The sequence below is a fragment of the Sebastes umbrosus genome, chromosome 9 (genome assembly GCF_015220745.1).
Source record: "Sebastes umbrosus isolate fSebUmb1 chromosome 9, fSebUmb1.pri, whole genome shotgun sequence".
Taxonomy (NCBI): domain Eukaryota; kingdom Metazoa; phylum Chordata; class Actinopteri; order Perciformes; family Sebastidae; genus Sebastes; species Sebastes umbrosus.
Genome location: NC_051277.1, coordinates 26961416 through 26981724, shown reverse-complemented (window position 1 = coordinate 26981724; position 20309 = coordinate 26961416). Strand labels below are relative to the sequence as shown.

Below are 20309 nucleotides of genomic sequence, written 5' to 3'. Positions count from 1 at the left end.
TAATTAAATGGGCAAAACATGCTACAAGACCTAGTATTGCTATTCCCCCCCCCCCAGATAAATTCACTATTAAAAGGTAGGACTTTTACATTGAAATCGTGCAAAATGTCCCAAATGCCAGAGCTTAACTTCCCTTTGCAACCCTAATCGTTTCGGACATATTTTTAGGCAGAGCCATTTTCTCTGTACCTGATTAGATATACTTTGATCCATTGATTAATGAATATGGTATTACTGTATCTTCTTTAATGAAAGTTTAATGACCTGTCTCGTCTTATTAATCTGATGGTGGCAGCCTCTGGAAAGACTTTCATGTTTCAGGGCTGTAGTTCTCCAATCCAAATGTGATCTCAACAAATGATGCCAAAAATAACAAAATGCACTCTTAGCATTGTTCTTCATGATAAATGCGCTCCGCTGGAAGACACAGCTGAACACCATTATCACGACAACTTCTTTTGTCCTCTTCCTTGTTATTGTTCTGGAATCAGCCCGAGCCTGCTGTGACCTTGGTGTTTGCTCGGTGGTCTGGACCACAGCACGCTAAAGGGCAACTGGAGGACTTTTACAAACTCCTCAATACAAAATGGCAACAATATATCTGAGGAGCGCTGATAGGATTGTTGTTCAATACTAATGACTTAACAATTATACTGTCTGTAGTCTGGAACAAAATCTCCCTCTAGACTGAAGTTAAGATGCTTTGCATATTTCCACACACACTTCCGACACAAATAAGAATGCAGCATTATTAACCCAGCATTTGCCAACATTACATACTGCTCCTTAAGCTTGCTTACATCTCTCTATTGGAAATCCATGATGTTATTGTTGAAGTCTATTGCAAGCCCCCTTTCCTTCAGGTGGACAGGATGAGAGGGCAGGGACATGAGGGGTTGCAGGAGTCTGGTTTTGTGTTGTTGCAGTTCCTGCTGCTTGTCTGTAGAGTTGGTTGGAAATAGATTACGTAATCCCCCCCTTAGCTAAATGACTAATTTAAGTAAGGGCTGCAAAAAGTTGAGGAATGTGATTGGTGCAAAGCTGTGCTGTGTGATAATCAGGAGACACTTGAAGTTACTGCAGCCACTTTGGGGGGGAGAAATGACATAAACAGCCTTTATTGCTCAGACAAGGAGGAGGGCTTGTGCTTTCTGCATCGAAAATGTCAAAGCAATAAGATTCCTTTCAGCATTCATAATTTTGCATGCCTCCGTGTTTATTGTCTCAGATTGATGTTGATTAGCACTGCAGTTTTTCAGAGTTAAATACACAGGTTTCAGAAGAGAAGCCATCTTTTAACATCCCACATGTAAATCTCATGTGTTTCCCATCCGGCTTTCTCTGTGTAAAGCATAGTTGTAAGACAACAGCCACATTAAAGCGCCAGTAGGCGGAATATTTTTGTCATTATTGGCCAAAAATTCCATAGTAACCTTTTAGCATATTGTAATTCAAGTGCCCGTGATGGGAGACTTTGGCCAATCACAGGTAATTTCAGAAAGAGAGCATTCCTATTGGCTGTTCATTCAACGGAGGCAGCTGTCAATCACTCACAAACTCCGATCAAACGGTCAAACTGGGCAGCGCTGATCAAAAATTAATTAATAGTCTGTTACTGTAATGCCTATTTCTCTCCTCAGATATTTTAAGAAACATCTGTAGTGTACTGTTTAGCTGTAAAATGAGAACATTTTTATCCGGCTGGTGCTTGGTATTACCTCAACTGATTTCAACGTGGCTGACGAGTCACAAACTTTCTCATTCATCAGCGCTGCCTAGTTTGATCGTTTGATCGGAGTTCGCGAGATTGACAGCTTGACAGCTGATTGACAGCTGCTCAGAGACAGCAAGGCTCCAGCTCGGCTCTGATTGGTTGTTTTCCTCTGGTCTGTGAAATTTTGCAGATGTCATTAGGAGCACCGGAGGACACAGAGGCACATGATTTTTTTCAGATTACCTGTCTCATGCACTACTGTCGGGATATAGTGACTGTTTTATAAAAATAACTTTTTTTAATCGTATTTGCTCCAATTCTACCTACTGCTGCTTTAAGTGCTAGGGCTGGGACGATACACATCTCCCGATTTCATACTGCCACGATACTTGGGTGTCAATTTGATATGTTTTGGGATTTTTAAGTATTGCGATTCTACAAGTATTTTTGTTAACACTAGACCATGGGAAAAAGGTGAATCATACACTTTTGTGGACTTTTAATTTGACAAATATCAAAATTGATAGAGTAAAAATGTTTGATTTCAGCATATATGTAGTCTGAGATGTCCGGAAGTTAAATATATTAGTCATTGTCAGGCATTGTTTATTAAAAAATTTTCCAGCAACCCAAAAATCAAAGAATAAAGACATTTCCCTCACAAATAAGGTGATATTTTATTTTTAATTTATATGGGACATGTAATGTTTTATACTACTGGTGAATATAATCCAATCAATCTTATTTCCATATATGTATTTTGTATGGTTCCCTTTGTTAACACCTTATTTTAAAAACCAGATGTAGTCACACTTGTATACTTCCTCTAACTTCGCCAAGTCCATTGCTAGCCCTCCCGTCTATCCATGGTCAGCTCCATCGGGGCCGTTTGAATACATTTAACATAAACATCAGTATATGGGTGCTTTACAGTTGTAGCGTCGGCCGTTTTCACCACGGAGATGAGAATGACGGCTGACTTGACCTTACGTTACCACAATGCGATAACGTTTCCTGTCCGTGACAGAGTTAGCATGCAACTTTAGCCGTGATGTTTAGATCTGCTTTTCCTGAAAATGTATGAAACCCAAAGTGTTTCCATACTTTACTGTATGTGTAGTGTTTACCACGTTGGATTTAAGATGTGAGGGTGCAGGTCGTATCCACGCAGACCCTACGCCATTTTCCACTTTCTCGTTTCGTCTCGCTGGGAACGGCTGTTGTTTGTTTTGGTTGACGGATACAGAACGGATATGACGTCACGTTATTCAGACTACAACAATAAAAGCGGTAACTTCCTTTTACCTCTGCATGGACTCAAATTAAGCAAATATATTGATTCTGGCATTAAAAAATCAATTTCAACATCACAAAAAAATCGAGATACATAAATGAATCATTTCCACCCCCCATCCCTATTAAGTGCATGGCACAATACTTTTACACGCCGGACAGGAAGATTAGTTTGTAATTCCCTCAATTTTTCCACCCAGCACACCAGTTAACAAGTAAGCCTGGCGGCTGAAATCCATCACTGTCCTTGCATAAAATCAAATCCACGCCAGGATTTTCCACTTTTCCTTTGCATAAAATAATGATGAATACAATCTCCGGCACATTGTTAGGGGAATAGTGAATAATAAAGAATAGTGCCGTATGGAGCGTATTACTATCCTCCTTTCCTCCGTTGGAGCAGGTTTTCACAAAACATACAGATTAATAATACATGTCCAATACTTGCTCAACTCCTTCAGGGTCAGCTATTATCCTGTAGCACTCTTTTAGATTTGACTGCATCCTGCTGCAATAGAAATGTCTCTCTACTCTACATTAGCCTTCTCATGAGAAGACACATGTCTGTAATATACTTGTGAATACAAGATTTTCTAAATGGGTAAATAGCTTTTCAGTTTGGAAATATCACCAGCAGCTACTTTAAATTAATGTTAGATATGATCTGGGGTACTGTGGTCAACAGGTAAACCAGGTATAAATAACATTGCATTCTTAATGACTGGGTTAATCTCTTCATGTTTGCGGAGAATACAATTAAACGCCTCAGTTTCCTCAGGCTGTAAACTCCTTGAAAATCCAGTTCATTAGCTCTTGATGCTCTTTATTCCCCCTCCATCCATTCTGAAATAGAATAAAATCATCACCATAGCTCTAACCACTCTTTTGTTGTCTGTTGTCTGTTTTAATAGGGCTAATTTACGCATTCCTCCTTTTGAGACAAATATTAATAAAAGTCATTTAATTAAAGAGCAGATTTGAGGAGAAAAAAACATCTTTCCATTTAAGTTTCTGTGGATAAGAGCATACGCTGAATGCCTGAAATGGAAATTAGACTGAATGTAATTGCCTTCATAATCGAAAGCACTTTTCCTTTAAAGCTTCAATTTAGGACTTTTTGAGCATATAAATTATTGATAGTTGGAAAATGATTTTTGTGGAGTAAGCCTTTTAGGAGAAGAGTCTTATGGAAACTTTTGTTTTTTTTTTAACCTTGTAGCAGCTTCAGACTTTAAACCTGATTTACAGAAAGGGCATACATTATGGGACTTACCCATCTTTAAATCTTTTGTAAATCTTGCTGACATGAATTCAAAGCTTAATACATACAGTAGCTTACATCCGTCTAACCATTAGGGATGGAACCTCCTGTTCTCTAAACTTGTTATATTGACTGTTTGGAGAAAAAAAAAGGTCAAGTCCACAAGAAACAATTTTGCATCTAACCAACCAGAGCTAAATGACCGGCCACAGCCATTAAAAAAAACAACAGACAAACAGTATAAATGATAAAACTGAAGTGGGCACCAAGCAAGCTGACAAAAATAAGAGGGAGCCGTGCTTTTGAGGGTCTGATTTGTGTCATTCTTATTTTGAATAAATTTTACTTGGGCTGTCAATCGATTCAAAAATGTAATCGTAATTAATTGTTAATTAATCACACATTTTTGTATCTGTTCAAAATGTACCTTAAAGGGAGATTTGTCAAATATTTAATACTCTTATCAACATGGAAGTAGAAAAAATATGCTTGCTTTATGCAAATGTATGTATATATTCATTATTGGAAATCAATTAACAACACAAAACAATGACAAATATTGTCCAGAAACCCTCGCAGGTACTGCATTTAGCATAAAAAATATGCTCAAATCATAACATGGCAAACTGCAGCCCAACAGACAACAACAGCTGTCAGTGTGTCAGTGTGCTGACTTGACTATGACTTGCCCAAAACTGCATGTGATTATCATAAAGTGGGCATGTCTGTGGGTACCCATAGCCCCTGAAATACTCAGAATGCAGTAGAACATGTTCTATCATCCCCAACATGTTTAGTCCATTCAAAAGAAGAGCATTTTGATATCAGTAGCAGCTGAAAAAAGTCCCTAAAATTGTTCTAAGAATATGTTAATAACACATTTCTCAAATTATAGCGATGCAGATAGTACAACAGACAGAGGGATGACGGGTGTGAGAAAGTCTGTTTTCCTCCGGCGATTCACTCTGTCTTCCAGTCTCATACCTTTAATTATTAATGTTACATTGACACACTGCATACCGAATGAAAGAAGGGTTATGAGTTACAGAAATATAAGGAAACCTGTCTAACAAGAGACAGGGTTATGAAATTAATTAAAGTAGTGAACTTTGAAAAGCTATTATAACAAAGAGTCTGACTGGAATATGCAGGAACCTTGGGTGCAGTATGTTAGACTGTAGGTCATTGGATTGTTGTAGAAAATATTTATATTCCCTAACGTTTTCTGTAAATTAAGGTTAACAAATGAAATATTGTTTTGAACTTTTACACTCCATTTTCCATTTCTCATTTTTGTCCATTTATCAAAGTGTTCTCTCTCCACAAGGAATTGTCGGTATCACAGAGATAATGTGTAGACTTTCTGTCTTCTTTTCAAAGCTTTTGTAGGGGTTTTCTGCTCTAGTGCATTTGATTTATAAAGACTGTTGTTTTGGTTCTGTTAATTAGTTAATTAATTTTATTCTTGTCCTTTTGTCTTACAGCTTTTATTGTCACCTTTATTTGATAAGAAGCATTTTTCTTTTATCATTCAGTGTATAAAGTCTGAATAAGATTATTTTCCTCATGTTCCAAAACCAAAATCTGTGGATATTTAATTGCTAAATGCATGGACAGGTACAGCAACACTGCAAAGAATCCCCATCCCAGTCACTTACCTAAATTATTTGAATATTGAATGAGGAGTTTTGTAGAGATAAATCAATGCTGGCTTACTGCAAATGCAAAAAGTGACACAGTCTTTAATCTTTCTCTTTTAGGGGAACAGTGGAGGCGCGCTTTGTTTACGTCTTCATCTTGGGCATCCTCTTCACGGGCACCAAAGACCTGTTGCGATCCCAGATCATCACAGCAGATGCCAAGTTAAAGAGCAGGGGATTGTGGGAGATCTACAGCGGCTTGGTCTTGTTGGTTACGCTGTTGTTCCGTGCTCACAACCTGCCGGTTCTCTGCTGCTGCCTGTTGATCCAGACGCTCATGGCTCAGTTCATCTGGAAGAAGCTCCACTATGACGCAGCCCAAACCACCATCATGCATTACTGGTTCGGTCAGGCCTTCTTTTACTTTCAGGTAAGCAACCATAATGATGTCAGTGACAGCAAGGTTTAACAGCCACTTTGTCTGTTAGGTATAACTGTATGTTGCGGAGTGGAAGACATAATAAGTAATGTAGCCTCGAGTTGGGCTTTTGTCCGTCACCATCTTAGTTTTTGACCATCTCCATGTTGTTTTTTTTGCAACCAGAAGTGATCATGGATGTATAAAGAGAACTGAATACAGCGTCGGAGGCGGGGCCCCGTTCATTCCTATGAAAGTTGCTCAGTGGCGCATGAAGCAGAAAAAGCTTGACTTCCTAGTACAAAATTACCTGGATCTTCCAGCGATCTTCCGCATCCATAAGGCCCTTCAGAGCAGGCCCAGTAGCGTTTTCCTTTAACCCCGCCTCCCAGTCCTTGGTCCAGCCTCGGTCTGGGGCTCATTCACATGAACGGAGGAAGGAAAATAACTCTAGGCTATTAGTACATTTCACTACTTTTAGGACCTAATGATTTAAATAAGGGCTTTTCAAGTGTTCGTACCGGTGAGTTGATTTACCTCAAAAACATTTTTTTTCCCTGATTTACAGATGTCTCTTTCCCAATGTAAGTCTATGGGAAAAAGTATTTTTGGGCCCAGTGGCATCACGTGATGGAGACAAAGTTGTAATTCCACCATTTGGCCACTATGTAAAATTTGCTTCACAGCCCGAAAACTGAATACAATATTCTAATAACATTTCTAGCTTACCAAAAAGTTACAATTAATTTTCATGAGCTAAAAACACACTATGACACACACAGACAACACCCAGACCGGACAACACCGTGGCAGCATCACAAGGTAGCCACGCCCTAAAGCATACCCTGCTTTATGGCCTATTTGACTCTAAATGGGACCATAATTTACTAAATGAACATCATGTTGTATTGAAGAAGACTTGAAACTAGCGATTGAGACCATAAACTCATGTTTACAATGTTTACTGAGGTAATAAATCAAGTGAGAAGTAGGCTCATTTTCTCATAGACTTCTATACAATCAGACTTCTTTTTGCAACCAGAGGAGTCGCCCCCTGCTGGCTGTTAGAAAGAATGCAGGTTTAAGGCACTTCAGCATTGGCTTCACTTTTCAGACCCCGGAGGTTACCACCTGTGCCAGACACCCAGACTCCATAGTAATAATAGTAAATTGGGAAGTGGTGAGCTAAATGTTAGGTGTTAATTTCAAACAAGCTTCTTTGAGCCCCCATACCGACCTCTCCAAATTAGCTTTGATTGTACTCAAGACCAGTAAAATCCACCAGGCAGTAAATAAAAAAAAATAGTCTTGCAGTTAAAAGACAATTATCAAACCATTACTAGTGTACAAATTACAACCATTTCACAAATTGGTGCTGACGCCAAAAGGACAGAGGTGTGAAGATGTGAATCAGAGCCAAATCCACCTCCTCCCGTATCTACAAAAGGAAGATCAGGGAACAACAAATTAGAAAGCAAGTTCTTCTTGTCTGATTGTAGGAGACATCTAATTTAACGCCCTGACACAGGGTGTAGCAACATTTAGGAAAGCTATCACCACTGATAAAGTGTTGGATGCTGTAATAGGTGCAGTTCTGGGCAGAGGAAGTGTTTGTGTGTAAATTATATTACTTTCATCCGGCACTGGCATGAAGGCCAAGTTGGTTCCTGTGGATGTGTTCTGGTGTTATGAGCTATGAATGTTCCTCAAAGGCAGACGTGACACCTGCCTCTTGATATAACCTCCACCCAGGACAAATATTTGGTTAGCAGGTGTGCATCTTTGTCAACACTGAACTTCCACATCGCTAACAATTTAATAACCGGCATCACCCTTGGGTCATTAATACCGTGATGGGCTCGGGAATAGACCGCCACCAGACAATTTTCAGCCTCGGCGCCCAGGCATGTAATTACAGAGCTTTGAGTAATAACGTTCTCAACGAAGAAGCTGTACCCATAATGGATCTGTAAAGCGGAGACATGTGTGATTTAAATGTGCAGCTCTGAAACAAAAGCTGGTGTCACGCAGAACAATCAAAATTATGTTTGAATTAAAATCTAATCAGCGGGTACAGTTCCAGCTGATCGGTGGGCTGCAAATTCATCCAAGTTGATATTAGCGTAGAAACAGTTGCTTTTGCTTTTGTTGTTTTCAAAGTCTCCTTGTTGTTTGGCAGCCAAACCAAACGTATAATGCTAAGAGGTGAAAGCCAATTGGTCGTTCCATTGCAACATCAGCGCCCAGCAGCAGAGCTACGCCTCCACCATTTTGGACTGAAAGCGACTACCGGACACCAGTAAAACATCCGCCTACAAAGTGACGTACAAAAGTAATACGGAATAATTTCTATTCTATTGTCATATATTTAATGTCTCTACCAAAATGGCCTGTGTTGAACAATAAAAATATTATAAATATGCATACTATTATAACTATTTATTTACTTACTTGCTTATTTATTTATTTAACATTTTGCCCGGCTGCTTCCCAGAAGAGCATAAAGTGAGCGTTGGACATAAATGGAAGTTAGAAAAATACAGCACACATTTGAGAGCAATCTCAAACTTTTTCATGTCAAGGACCTCCAAAATAGATGAACAACAGACCACAGACCATGGATGTATAGGAGATTGTGTCCTGTGCTTTTGCCCTTGGTGTTGGTAAATAGCCTACAACTACATTTAATTCTGTTAATGCTACTAGCACTACTAGCTACTGGCCGATAGCTGGTTGTTTAGAAACAGAGACGTTAATACATCCACCACGGTACAGGCTTACAGCATACAGCCCATGGGTGTATTATAAGATAATAAAAGTGATGAATTACAGCCAAGATATCCATTATTACAGCTGCATACAGCTAGCAGGAAGCTGGTAGAACTGGATATGTCATATGAGCGTGCAGGGCGGTGCAGTCTGATGCACGTTCATTATGCCGAGGAAAATAACTCTGGATTCAGCTATTAGTGAATTTTACAACTTTTAGGACACAATGATTTAAATGAAGGCTAGTTTAAGTGTTCGTACTGGGAAGTTGATTTACTTCAAAAATAATTATCCACTGATTTACAGACATCTCTTTATACATCCATGGCCACAGTCTCATTAGCGTTTTCAGTCCAAAATGGCGGCAGCGCTGTTGTCAAAAAAGCCCAAGAGTTTTGTCTCTTTGCATCTATACCCTTTGGCCAAACACACAAAAACACAAGAGGATTATGGAAAATATTCTTGGTAACCTCAGATTCAGACATCGCTAGTGTCACAAACAAAAGTTAAATGGTGTCACATGATGAATTAACTGTCTCAGGGTGGAAGTTTTGGCTGTCGGCGTTTAGCTGTCTTGATCATTTGAAGTGATGGACGAGTCAGACTGTGCAGTGGATTTTCTGTGGATTTATCGCCGTCCCAAAAAACAGATGGTCAGTAAAGCAGAAAGGACGTGTTTATTCTTCACAAATGAGCCAGTTTGTGTTGCCACATGAGTAGGGACGAGTCACCCTGCTGGTATGAATTCAGACGCAACCTTCTGTATAAAGATATGAATCATCACAGGGATGTTTTTAGAGCTCAGATCTGACCTGAACTTACAATAAACATACAAGTTACAGTAGGGTTGCACGATTATGGCCTAAACGATAATACAGATTATTTTAATCAGACTGAGATCACGATTATTTATCACAATTATTCATTGATTTTGAATTTGGTTTGATTGATTAATATACAAATCTACAGGGTTCATTAAAATAAAACTTAAAATAAGGTTCTTCTTCACCTGAATTTAGTGCATTTTTGTGTTGCCCGTCTGCTCTCCGCAAAACGATTAATATACAGTATATCACTCTTCTGGGGCGACCTCTAGCTCACCCGGTAGAGCCTGCAGTCTGGGGCGACCTCTAGCTCACCCAGTAGAGCCTGCAGTCTGGGGCGACCTCTAGCTCACCCGGTAGAGCCTCCAGTCTGGGGCGACCTCTAGCTCATCCGCTAGAGCGTGCGGTCGGGTGCGACCTTGAGCTCGCCCAGTAGAGCGTGCGGTCTGGGGAAACCTCTAGCTCACCCGGTAGAGCGTGCAGTCTGGGGCGACATCTAGCTCACCCGCTTGAGCGTACGGTCTGGTGCGACCTCTAGCTCACCCGCTAGAGCGTGCGGACGGGGGCAACCTCGAGCTCGCCTAGTAGAGCGTGCGGTCTGGGGAAACCTCTAGCTCACCCGATAGAGCATGCGGTCTGGGGCGACCTCTAGCTCACCCGCTTGAGCGTACGGTCTGGTGCGACCTCTAGCTCACCCGCTAGAGCGTGCGGACGGGGGCGACCTCGAGCTCGCCCAGTAGAGCGTGCGGTCTGGGGAAACCTCTAGCTCACCCGGTAGAGCGTGCAGTCTGGGGCAGTATGGGGCGACCTCTAGCTCACCCGGTAGAGCGTACAGTCTTGGGCGGTCTGGTACGACCTCTAGCTCAGCCGGTAGAGCGTGTGATCTGGGGCAACCCCTAGCTCATCCGGTAGCCTACATGGGGTAGGCAACGGCTTGGGTTCGATTCTGACCCGCGGTCCTTTGCTGCATATCATCCCCTCTGTCTCTACCCTTTCCCGTCATTCTCTAGCTGCTTTAATAAAGGCAATAAACGCCCTAAAAATCATCTTGAAAAATGTATAATACTCTTCTACTCCGGACTGCAGTCGCAACATTCAGGAAAGTTTTTCATACTGCTGCTGCAGGGTGCGCGCACAGCGGCATTACAGCTCCCCAAAAGTGAAGCCAAAATATCTTGATCGCCCCCTGGTGGCTGGCGGTTAGTTTAGGAAGCGCTTGATTCGATATTCAGCTGAGTTTTCTATGAGCGGAGCACACATTTTAAAGGCCAATATCGCAGTCGATCATCTTCATTTAACTGTGAGAAGCCAAAATCGTTATTGCGATTAATATTTGATTAATTGTGCAGCCCTACGTTACAGTAGATATTTCTGTTTGGTAATACGTTTTGGTGCACAGAGCACTATTCAGGTATTTCACTACTCAAGCAAAGAGCTGTATTAGACCAGCCTTACTCTCTGACAGTTATGACAATCAATTTTGTCTGAATTTCAATCACATTTCTTTTCATGCCTCCGAGCCGGCGACAGCCGTGATTGGAGGCACTATGTTTTTAGGTTGTCCGTCTGTTCGTCCGTATGTTTGTCCATCCAATTCTTGTGAACGCAATGTCTCTGGAACACCTTGAGTGAAATTCTTCCAATTTGCCACAAACGTCCACATGGACTCAAGGATGAACTGATTAGATTTTGGTGGTCAAAGCTCACTGTGACCTCACAAATCATGTTTTTAGCCATAACTCAAGAATTCATATGCTCATTATGACAATTTCACACAAACGTCTAGGATTAAACAGGATAAAATGATGAAGTGATGACATTTTGGACAGACATGAATGCAAACTGCAACTTGACTTGTTGATAGAGGCATACAACTGGTAATTCTAGTTTTCACAAATGATGTATTTGTTGATGGTGCAGAATGACACGCCGTACATTTGAAATATCACGGCAGGATTTCAGCAAGAAAGCAAGTAGAAGATTTAGAAGATATCCATATGCATCCTCCAGCTTGCTCACTGATATTCATTCCGTCTGTTTAAACTGGAGCCAGCTGTTAACGTTCTCCTCCTCTGTGATGAGAGACGTGTGCACAGAAGGGAAATAAAGCGTCACTCGATGTGTTGCTGCTCGTGGATCATCACTGCCGTCAAATTGAACAAGAGAGACATCCTTGTCTTTACTGGGTGTATGTGCATGTTTAAGGCGTAGCATGCACAGTCGCAGTGAATTTTAAATGTAATTATCACTTGTTACGCACATGGAAATTGAATTTGCTAATTATAGAACACTTCACAAAATGAAATACTGTAAATGAGCCAATTTGAATTTAGTAGGAGAGGATGTGAGCAGGCGTGACAGCGTGTCTCAGAGGTGCAGTTCAGTGGCTCGGGTTGATTGATTGGTCTGAAGGCCGCGTCTCCGAGGAGTGAACACGACGCAGGTGATTTCAAATAACCTCAATGTGCCACCCAGAAATCAGATTTAGGCACCGGAGCCGCACAAATTTGAACATGGATTACTTTGGCCGAGCCATTTATTGTAATATAAGCTAAAAATGATTGTCCAGGGAACAATTTATACTCGGGTTCAGTGACGTGTTTGGATTCACTGGAGTTAAAGAGCCCCATTGGTAAAAAAAAATATTTTAACCTGCTTAATTTATGATCTGCCCTTTATGTATTTCTATCAGGGCTGTCAATCGATTAAAATATTTAATCGCGATTAATCGTATGAATGTCCATAGTTAATCGTGATTAATTGCAAATTAATCATACATTTTGGATCTGTTCAAAATGTACTTTAAAGGGAGATTTGTCAAGTATTTAATACTCTTATCGACATGGGAGTGAAATCAATTAACAACACAAAACAATGACAAATATTGTTCAGAAACCCTCACAGGTTCTGCATTTAGCATAAAAAATATGCTCAAATCATAACATGGCAAACTGAAGCCCAACAGGCAACAACAGCTGTCAGTGTGTCAGTGTGCTGACTTGACTATGACTTGCCCCAAAACTGCATGTGATTATCAGAAAGTGGGCATGTCTGTAAAGGGGAGACTCGTAGGTACCCATAGAACCCATTTTCATTCACATATCTTGAGGTCAGAGGTCAAGGGACCCCTTTGAAAATGGCCATGACAGTTTTTCCTCGCCAAAATTTAGTTTGGAGCAGCTGGCATGACATGGTACCAATGGATTTAGGTTTTTGTAGTTTCACATGATACCAGTATCTTTACTCTAGCTTTAAAACTGAGCCCGCTGCAACCTCTGAAAGATTGATTGCGTTAATGTGTTGAAAGAAATTGGTGGCGTTAAAATTAATTTGCGTCAACGCGTTATGGCGTGTTTGACAGCCTTAATTTCTATATTCTATCATTTTAAAAAAAGCTGTAATGATTCTCTCAGACGCTGGCTGAGCTTGTGATGAAACTACAAGCTCATAAAAAATCCTTAACATACTATATTATAAGGCTATGAAATGTTTCTTCATATCCGCACTGTTTTTCAACCTCTTTGCGGAGTTGTGTATTATTACATTTGAACAAAGGCACATTTTCCTTTATGTAAATATATCCTACATTTACAGAAGCAAATATATTGTGGCTATAAATCCTGATTGCATTGCAGTGATAACGTCCTCTAAAGCTTGAGATGAAACTTCTGACCAAGAAAAAAGAAAATAAAACAAGGTTAGAGAAGTTTCATACTTTTAGTTTACTGCAGGCATATTTGGCTCATTCCAGAGATACTGGATACGGGCTGGAAAGTTAAACAAGCCAGAAATATACTGGGTTTTTTGGGGGTTTTTTTAAACAAAGCGTGTGTGCTGGCACATACGCATTATGCACACTTCCACAGTAGCCTCAGTGGCTCTAACAAGAGTCCAGTTCCAGACAGAAAGCCGTGTGTGCTGCTCTGGTCAGGGACTGGAAAACACAAACAACAACCGAGCCTCTGGGAAGTCGCCAGAAGCTTCACGGTAATGATGATAAAGCAAAGGGCCGGTTTCTTTAGAGCTGTGAAGTGCTTACAAAGCTTCACCTACAGATCTTTGTGTGCTCATTTTTATCTGTATACAAGATAAGTTATTCCTGTACCCTTGGTGATGCTAAAATAAGATTTCTCTGTGCTCCTGCAGGGCAATTCCAACAACATCGCCACCGTCGACATTTCAGTCGGCTTCGTGGGACTGGAAAGTTACGTAGAAGCACCTGCCATCTTCTTAACGGCCCTCAGCACGTACGCAGGGCCCCTGCTCTGGTCGTGTCACCTCGTCTGCTTCCTCAGCTCACAGAGAGACAGGTAAGAAGTGTCACTTCACGTCCATCCAGGGGTGTTTGTACCCAGGCCCGCCCACAGAAATGGCTTGGCCCCTGCCAGTGAATGGGTTAATTAGCTGATAGTTTAAAAACATGAATCCTACCATTTCCAGGAGAGGTTTTCATTATGAGCCAGGTTACATTTTACCAAAGCAACAATACATGCAATGTTTATTTTACTTGTTTAATAAGTAATGGTGAATATTTTTGTTCAAAATAAAACTTGGTTGTTATTGCTTCCTGTATATTTAGGATGAACATGATTATTGCTGGCCTCCATGGGCCCTCCTGCGGTTATTTCTGCAGTTTCCAGGGGTTACGTGAAAAGCTCAACTCACTAACTCAAAAAGAGGTTGAAACCTAGTATATGGCTGGACCGTGTATGGTCAGTCAGTGGTGTCTATAATGTTTCCTAGATATTACAAGTTCACCTGTAATTTTCTGAACTGCTCCCAGTAACATTTGTTCTTAAAGTGAGCTGAAGCAGCATATCACATCAATAAATGAGGACTTTCCTCACTATAAAAAGCCTCCTGAGGACATAAGCTTTAAATGCTCGGGCGAGAAACTGAGGCTTTTATGCTCAACACGTTACCCATTGCAGTATTCTCTGAAACACCAGGGGGCGTACAAACAAAACATTCTGTAAAGAAGTCAACGAGTGTTAACGGAAGAATGCCATAAACCAAACATGGCTGCACGTTCTGCTATACAGCTCGTTAATGCAGAGAATTGTAATTAATTGTAAACTCGTATCTATTCATGGACAAACTTTTATTGCCTTTATACATTACAATCTCTGTATTTGGAACAACCAATGTATTCTAATGAAACAAAGGTTGTGCACAGTATCAAGGTCCCACCCACACACCCGCCTGAGCCAATCACAAGCCGAGCAAGGCCTAAGCTTGCTAGCATGATCCACCTAGCTGCTACGTTAGCACCACGGTAGCTGTTTGACTAGAAAGACATAACAACTAACCATAATATCTCTATAACTACATTTATGATCAAAGTGACAAATGTTCTATTACACAGACTTGTGACGATTATGGAAAGTTAAAGTTACATCTCCTCTCTCGTACAATTCCCAAATCTCCGGCTGCGACTACTTCACTCAGAGCAGCTGTCGATCATGACGTCTCACCCCCTTTTTATAGCATCAAATAACTAATTGAAACCAAAGTTATCAGAAAAATTAACACTTAAACATACATCAGCGTGATAAGAACTACCTAAAATTACATTTTGATTGTATTTGACGTGGACTTTGACGTTTTAGTTTGGCCCATGTCCCATCCGCCAACATGGAGGGGGCAGGGTTTATGACATATACTGCAACCAGCCACCAGGGGGCGATCCAGATGTTTTGGCTTCACTTTTGGGGAGCTGTCATGTAGTCCATCTTTATTTACAGTCTATGGTCACTCCAATAGGTAGTAGTATAAATTTCAACTCAATCGAGACAATCCAAACACTGACAATTGACAGTTTGGTGAAAACATAATTAAACACTTTTATATAATTAATGATTTTAAATAACATCAAGTTTATAATCCATTCAGAGAAACACATTTGGAACAGGTGGTGCCATTGCAGGGGTACTTGAGATCATCTGATAGTGCAGCCAAAATGTTGGGAACCACTGCTCCGGTATAATTCTATTTAAACATGCTACTCTCTTCTACTTTGGTTTCTACCATCTGTGCCAGTGTAGCCACGCAGATCATCACTAATACAGTTACTTCTGAGTGTTGGTAGTATCTTTTTTATACTTGTTCGTTGTGAAATCTCTCCGTGGGTGGGACTGTACAGGTGCATAGAAATAGTCTGTTAATTGGTTGTACTCATGGCAACAAGAACACTTGCTTGCAGGGTATCATAGATGAATGTAAAGTGCTTAACCTGCATCAGACCTTAACTGGAGAGAGGCCAGTAGCTGGGTTGCTGTATGTGTGCGAATGCAGCCAATACCTCCAGCGTCCCCTCAGCATGAGGCCCCTGTACAGTGCTGAGTGATGAGGTCTGCTGCTGGCCAACAGCTGCCCTGCTGATGGAGCCAAAAGTCAAACGCTCTTTTTTAATGTCGACAAAGGATGGTATCTGTATGAAAGGAGTTAACCTGTCTCTGTTGTTTAAGTGCCAGTAACAGAGATGCATGGATCTATTGAAGGCTGCAGTCTTGTGATTAAAAAGTTACTACTTTATGTAAAAAAAAAGTTTGAATTTTGTTAGCACAAAGGTCCCACGGAAATTAGACTGCAGCATGATTTGTATTCTTAATAATCTTTGAGCCCACATTTGAATATGATGTGTTTAACATTTCAGTAGTTCAGCCAGTTTCTGATTAAAAAGTTCTGCTCATCTCAAACTTTTTGTGCTGCTAGCTTCTGAGCCTTGAAATGGCAAAGTTGATTTTGATTTGATTTGTTCGTCGAACACTTTGGACCAGAACAGATCCTGGCTGGCTCGACATTAGATTGGATGTGGACGTTACATGTCCTCAGAGAATGACTCTGTGACCTCTCAACCTTTCATTTAGCACCACAATGAGGTAAAATTGTCCCTGTGACCAAAAGTTTGATCCATGACAGGACATTGTCAAAACCTCAGCAGTCACGCTTCCAGGGTGATTATTATGACCTCCATCATCTTCCCTCTAGCGCCAAACTAATAGTAGAGGCGTTACAAATGAAATTTACAGCCAAACTGAGATTGAAGCTAATCTACGGCAAGCGCAGCAAAGCTGTGCCGTTCATTTTCTACTAGAAGCAAGAAAGCACCTGCGAGAAGCAAGACAGGATTTCACATTCAGTAGCAAAATCACTTTACAGTAACTATTAACAACATAACACTTGAGATGTGTTGTGTATTTAAAGTATAAGTTCAAATTGCTGCCTAAACTGTTACGTCTGAAATGGAATATAAGAAATGGATGTAGTCACCGTGACGTCACCCACTGGTTTGCGGACTGCCGTTTTGAAGCCTCGGGTTCAGCATTTTGGCCGTCGCCATCTTGTTTTTTTGCAACCAGAAGTGACACAAGGGTGGAGCTAAGTACAACTGAATGCTGAATAGAGAGGCCTCTAAGTCCCTCCCCTTCTGGTAGACTAGCTAGCTAGCTAACTTAGCTATGCTCCTTGCACTAGTGAAACGTTATCATACCTGATGTGTTTTATCCAGCGACTCGTGATCTTTTTAGCCGGGAAGAGAAAGTCAGACCTGATGCTGGTGTGAGTACATCCCAGTACAAAACACACAGGCATCATAGCTTCAGAGAGAGAGACGTCACTTGCGACTTTTGGGTGTGTAGTCTTTCTAATTACGTATTTTCACAGTTTTATACTTCAAAAGTTTTAAAACAAACTGCGACTTTCTTGACTTGCAAAATCATATGTGTGATTCATGGCACAATTCAAAGCCTCTCGCCGTTGACTACCGTTCATATTTTTTTCCGGAATAAGGTCCCATGGTGGTCCACCACAAGGGGTGGGACTTCGCCTCTTTATAAGACATTTTGTTCTTTCATGAACAGAAAACAGTGTCACACTGTGAAAGGGTTAAAGTTGTAAGACGAAAACGCGGACAACACCCAGACTGGACAACGCCGTGGTAGCGACCTGTCAATCATAAGGTAGCCACGCCCTAAAGCATCCCCTGCTTTATGGTCTATTTGACTCTAAATGGGACCATAATTTACTAAATTAACTTCATGTTGTATTGAAGACTTGAAAACTAGCGATTGAGTCCATAAACTCATGTTTACAATGTTTACTGAGGTAATAAATCAAATGAGAAGTAGGCTCATTTTCCCATAGACTTCTATACAATCAGACTTCTTTTTGCAACCAGAGGAGTCGCCCCCTGCTGGCTATTAGGAAGAATGCAAGTTTAAGGCACTTCCGCATTGGCTTCACTTTTCAGACCCTGGAGGTAGCCCTCTGGTCTGAAAAAACAACATTCAGATGCAGCTCATGCATGCATCTATTTCAATAGTGAAATACAAAAACTGCAACAACAATACCAGCAGACAGTAAATCACATTGAGATTGACGGCACGATCGATCTGCCCATAAGCGGACCATTATGGGAAGTGATGGTGGCGCCTGGCGGCCTTGCCACATTCACTGTGGTTTTACCCTCTGCATCACCAGTATGTTGTATGGTCTGCCCATCACTTTCACATTGTGTGCTGCAATGAACGCTGCAGCCTCTAGAGGCCACTGCAGTGACGTTAGCCTTGTTCTATGTATGATGCCACTCAAGTTAACATCACATTAAATCCATCTTTCTCTGTTGTTATTCATAGCGTGGTGCTTTCTACAGAAGCCCCAACTGTAATATGCACTCAGACACTCTATTGAGCCATTGTGACAAATGAAACTCTAAAATAGTCTCATATACAGCCACTCATTAGGAACTCACTGTGCACCATCAGCAGCTCGACCACAAGGCAAGTACTGGAAATGGACTCTGATCAATAGCTTTTCAACGGGTCTCCCTTGACACAATCAAACCCTACTTAAGGCAGAGAGAATGTTATTCTTTGTTTCAGTGCACGTAATCACTGTAAATCTTCAAAACCAGTCAATCAGAGGAAACCCATCAACACCACTTTACTTAATTGCTATCATTAAAACTCTCTAAGGAGTCAGATATTCTAACATAAATAAGTAAAATACAGTACTATGTACTGAAAGACAACGTATCCTTCCATCAAACTCTCAATGCAGTGTTTTGGTGGAGGATTTCCAGCGGTAGCATCTTCTCCCTCAGTAAGTGCTTCATTTATCCTTCATTTGGCTCATTTACACTGTTCTTTTGCACATTTATGACCAGGCCTTCTTTCTTAAGTTTGGTCATTTGAATACAGGACATCAAGCTAAAGTTGAGCTCGATAAGCATCTTTATCACCTCATTCATTAATAAAACTGTGAGAAGATGTCATTAGGTGTTGTCAAATCCAAACAGGGGGACTCCCTGAGAGAACTGCCCACTGGGGAGCTCCCCCGAGAACTACAAACCTTCAAGGGCTTTTTTTCATTCGTTTGCATTCGCACTGCCAATAGACGAGTTCCTTGTATACAAACATTACCGGGTGCGTGCACATTCAGGTGGCAAAACCGCTTTGGCAGCCGGTCACAAGATTGTAGTCAACCGCCGTAATCAACGTAGATTTCACATTGTTTGTACATTCTTGTTGACTATGCTAGACCCCTGCAGAGTCCGACCACCAGATACCATTATTATATGACGTATTAGTATGAGATTTGTTTATTATTATCACCTGTTATGAAATGGGTAACGTTAGATCAGACAGTGTGATTTGACTTGGGGGCCTGCTTTTAAATTTTAAGGCATAGTCACTAAATATATATAAGTATTTCCGTAGAGTGTGGGTCGATCACCCTGTTGTTGATCAGTTCATTTTTATTGATCTGTGGAGCATCACAGCTCGCCTTGACCACCCGCTGTTTTGCTGGCGCTGTGTGACTAGAATGCTTTGACCCATCAGGCCTGGATCCATAATCTCCTTCTGTTTTTAGCAAAGACATGTGATCCCCTCGGAATATTAAACATTTTCAATCCATCTTTCCTGCAGGTTGGTGCAGTTTACTGCTAAACAACTCCTTGTCATCTCTGCTTTGCTGCTTGGCTCCGTTAGACATGCCGTGCTTTCTGCCCCCTAATTGTAACGTAAGCCGGCCTGCGCCGCTCGCACACATCTCCAGCTGAGAGGATGGCAAGCGGCTAGTTCGCTACATTTCACAAGCTCTCTTAGCTTTTTTTTAGTAATATAAGAATGAATAAACACAATCATTCAGATCACTGCGTGTCTCTTTAAATCTATCTGATGATCATGTGACCAGTTGTGCGTCGCTCAATCTAATGATGATGCTCCAGAATTTAATCGGTGGCTAAAATGTGATCAGAATTTTAAAAAATGATGATGTCCAACACAAGAACAAAAGCAAGACTGAGTTTATAAAGTGGAAGTTTCCCTTCAGAGAGGCTCTTAGCACGCAGATGTAGTTTTGCAAGTTAAGTAATATTGTTTAATCG

The 20309-nt window shown here is 41.0% G+C and overlaps 1 protein-coding gene across 1 annotated transcript in view; it reads left to right on the top strand.

The window, feature by feature from the left end:
• The window catches only part of pigg (phosphatidylinositol glycan anchor biosynthesis class G), a 93840-nt gene that overhangs the window by 72003 nt on the left and 1528 nt on the right, over positions 1-20309 (top strand). The window contains exons 11-12 of the mRNA XM_037780436.1: positions 6029-6338; positions 14066-14229. Coding sequence (XP_037636364.1) covers positions 6029-6338; positions 14066-14229 — 474 coding nt within the window. The remainder of the gene's footprint in view (positions 1-6028; positions 6339-14065; positions 14230-20309) is intronic.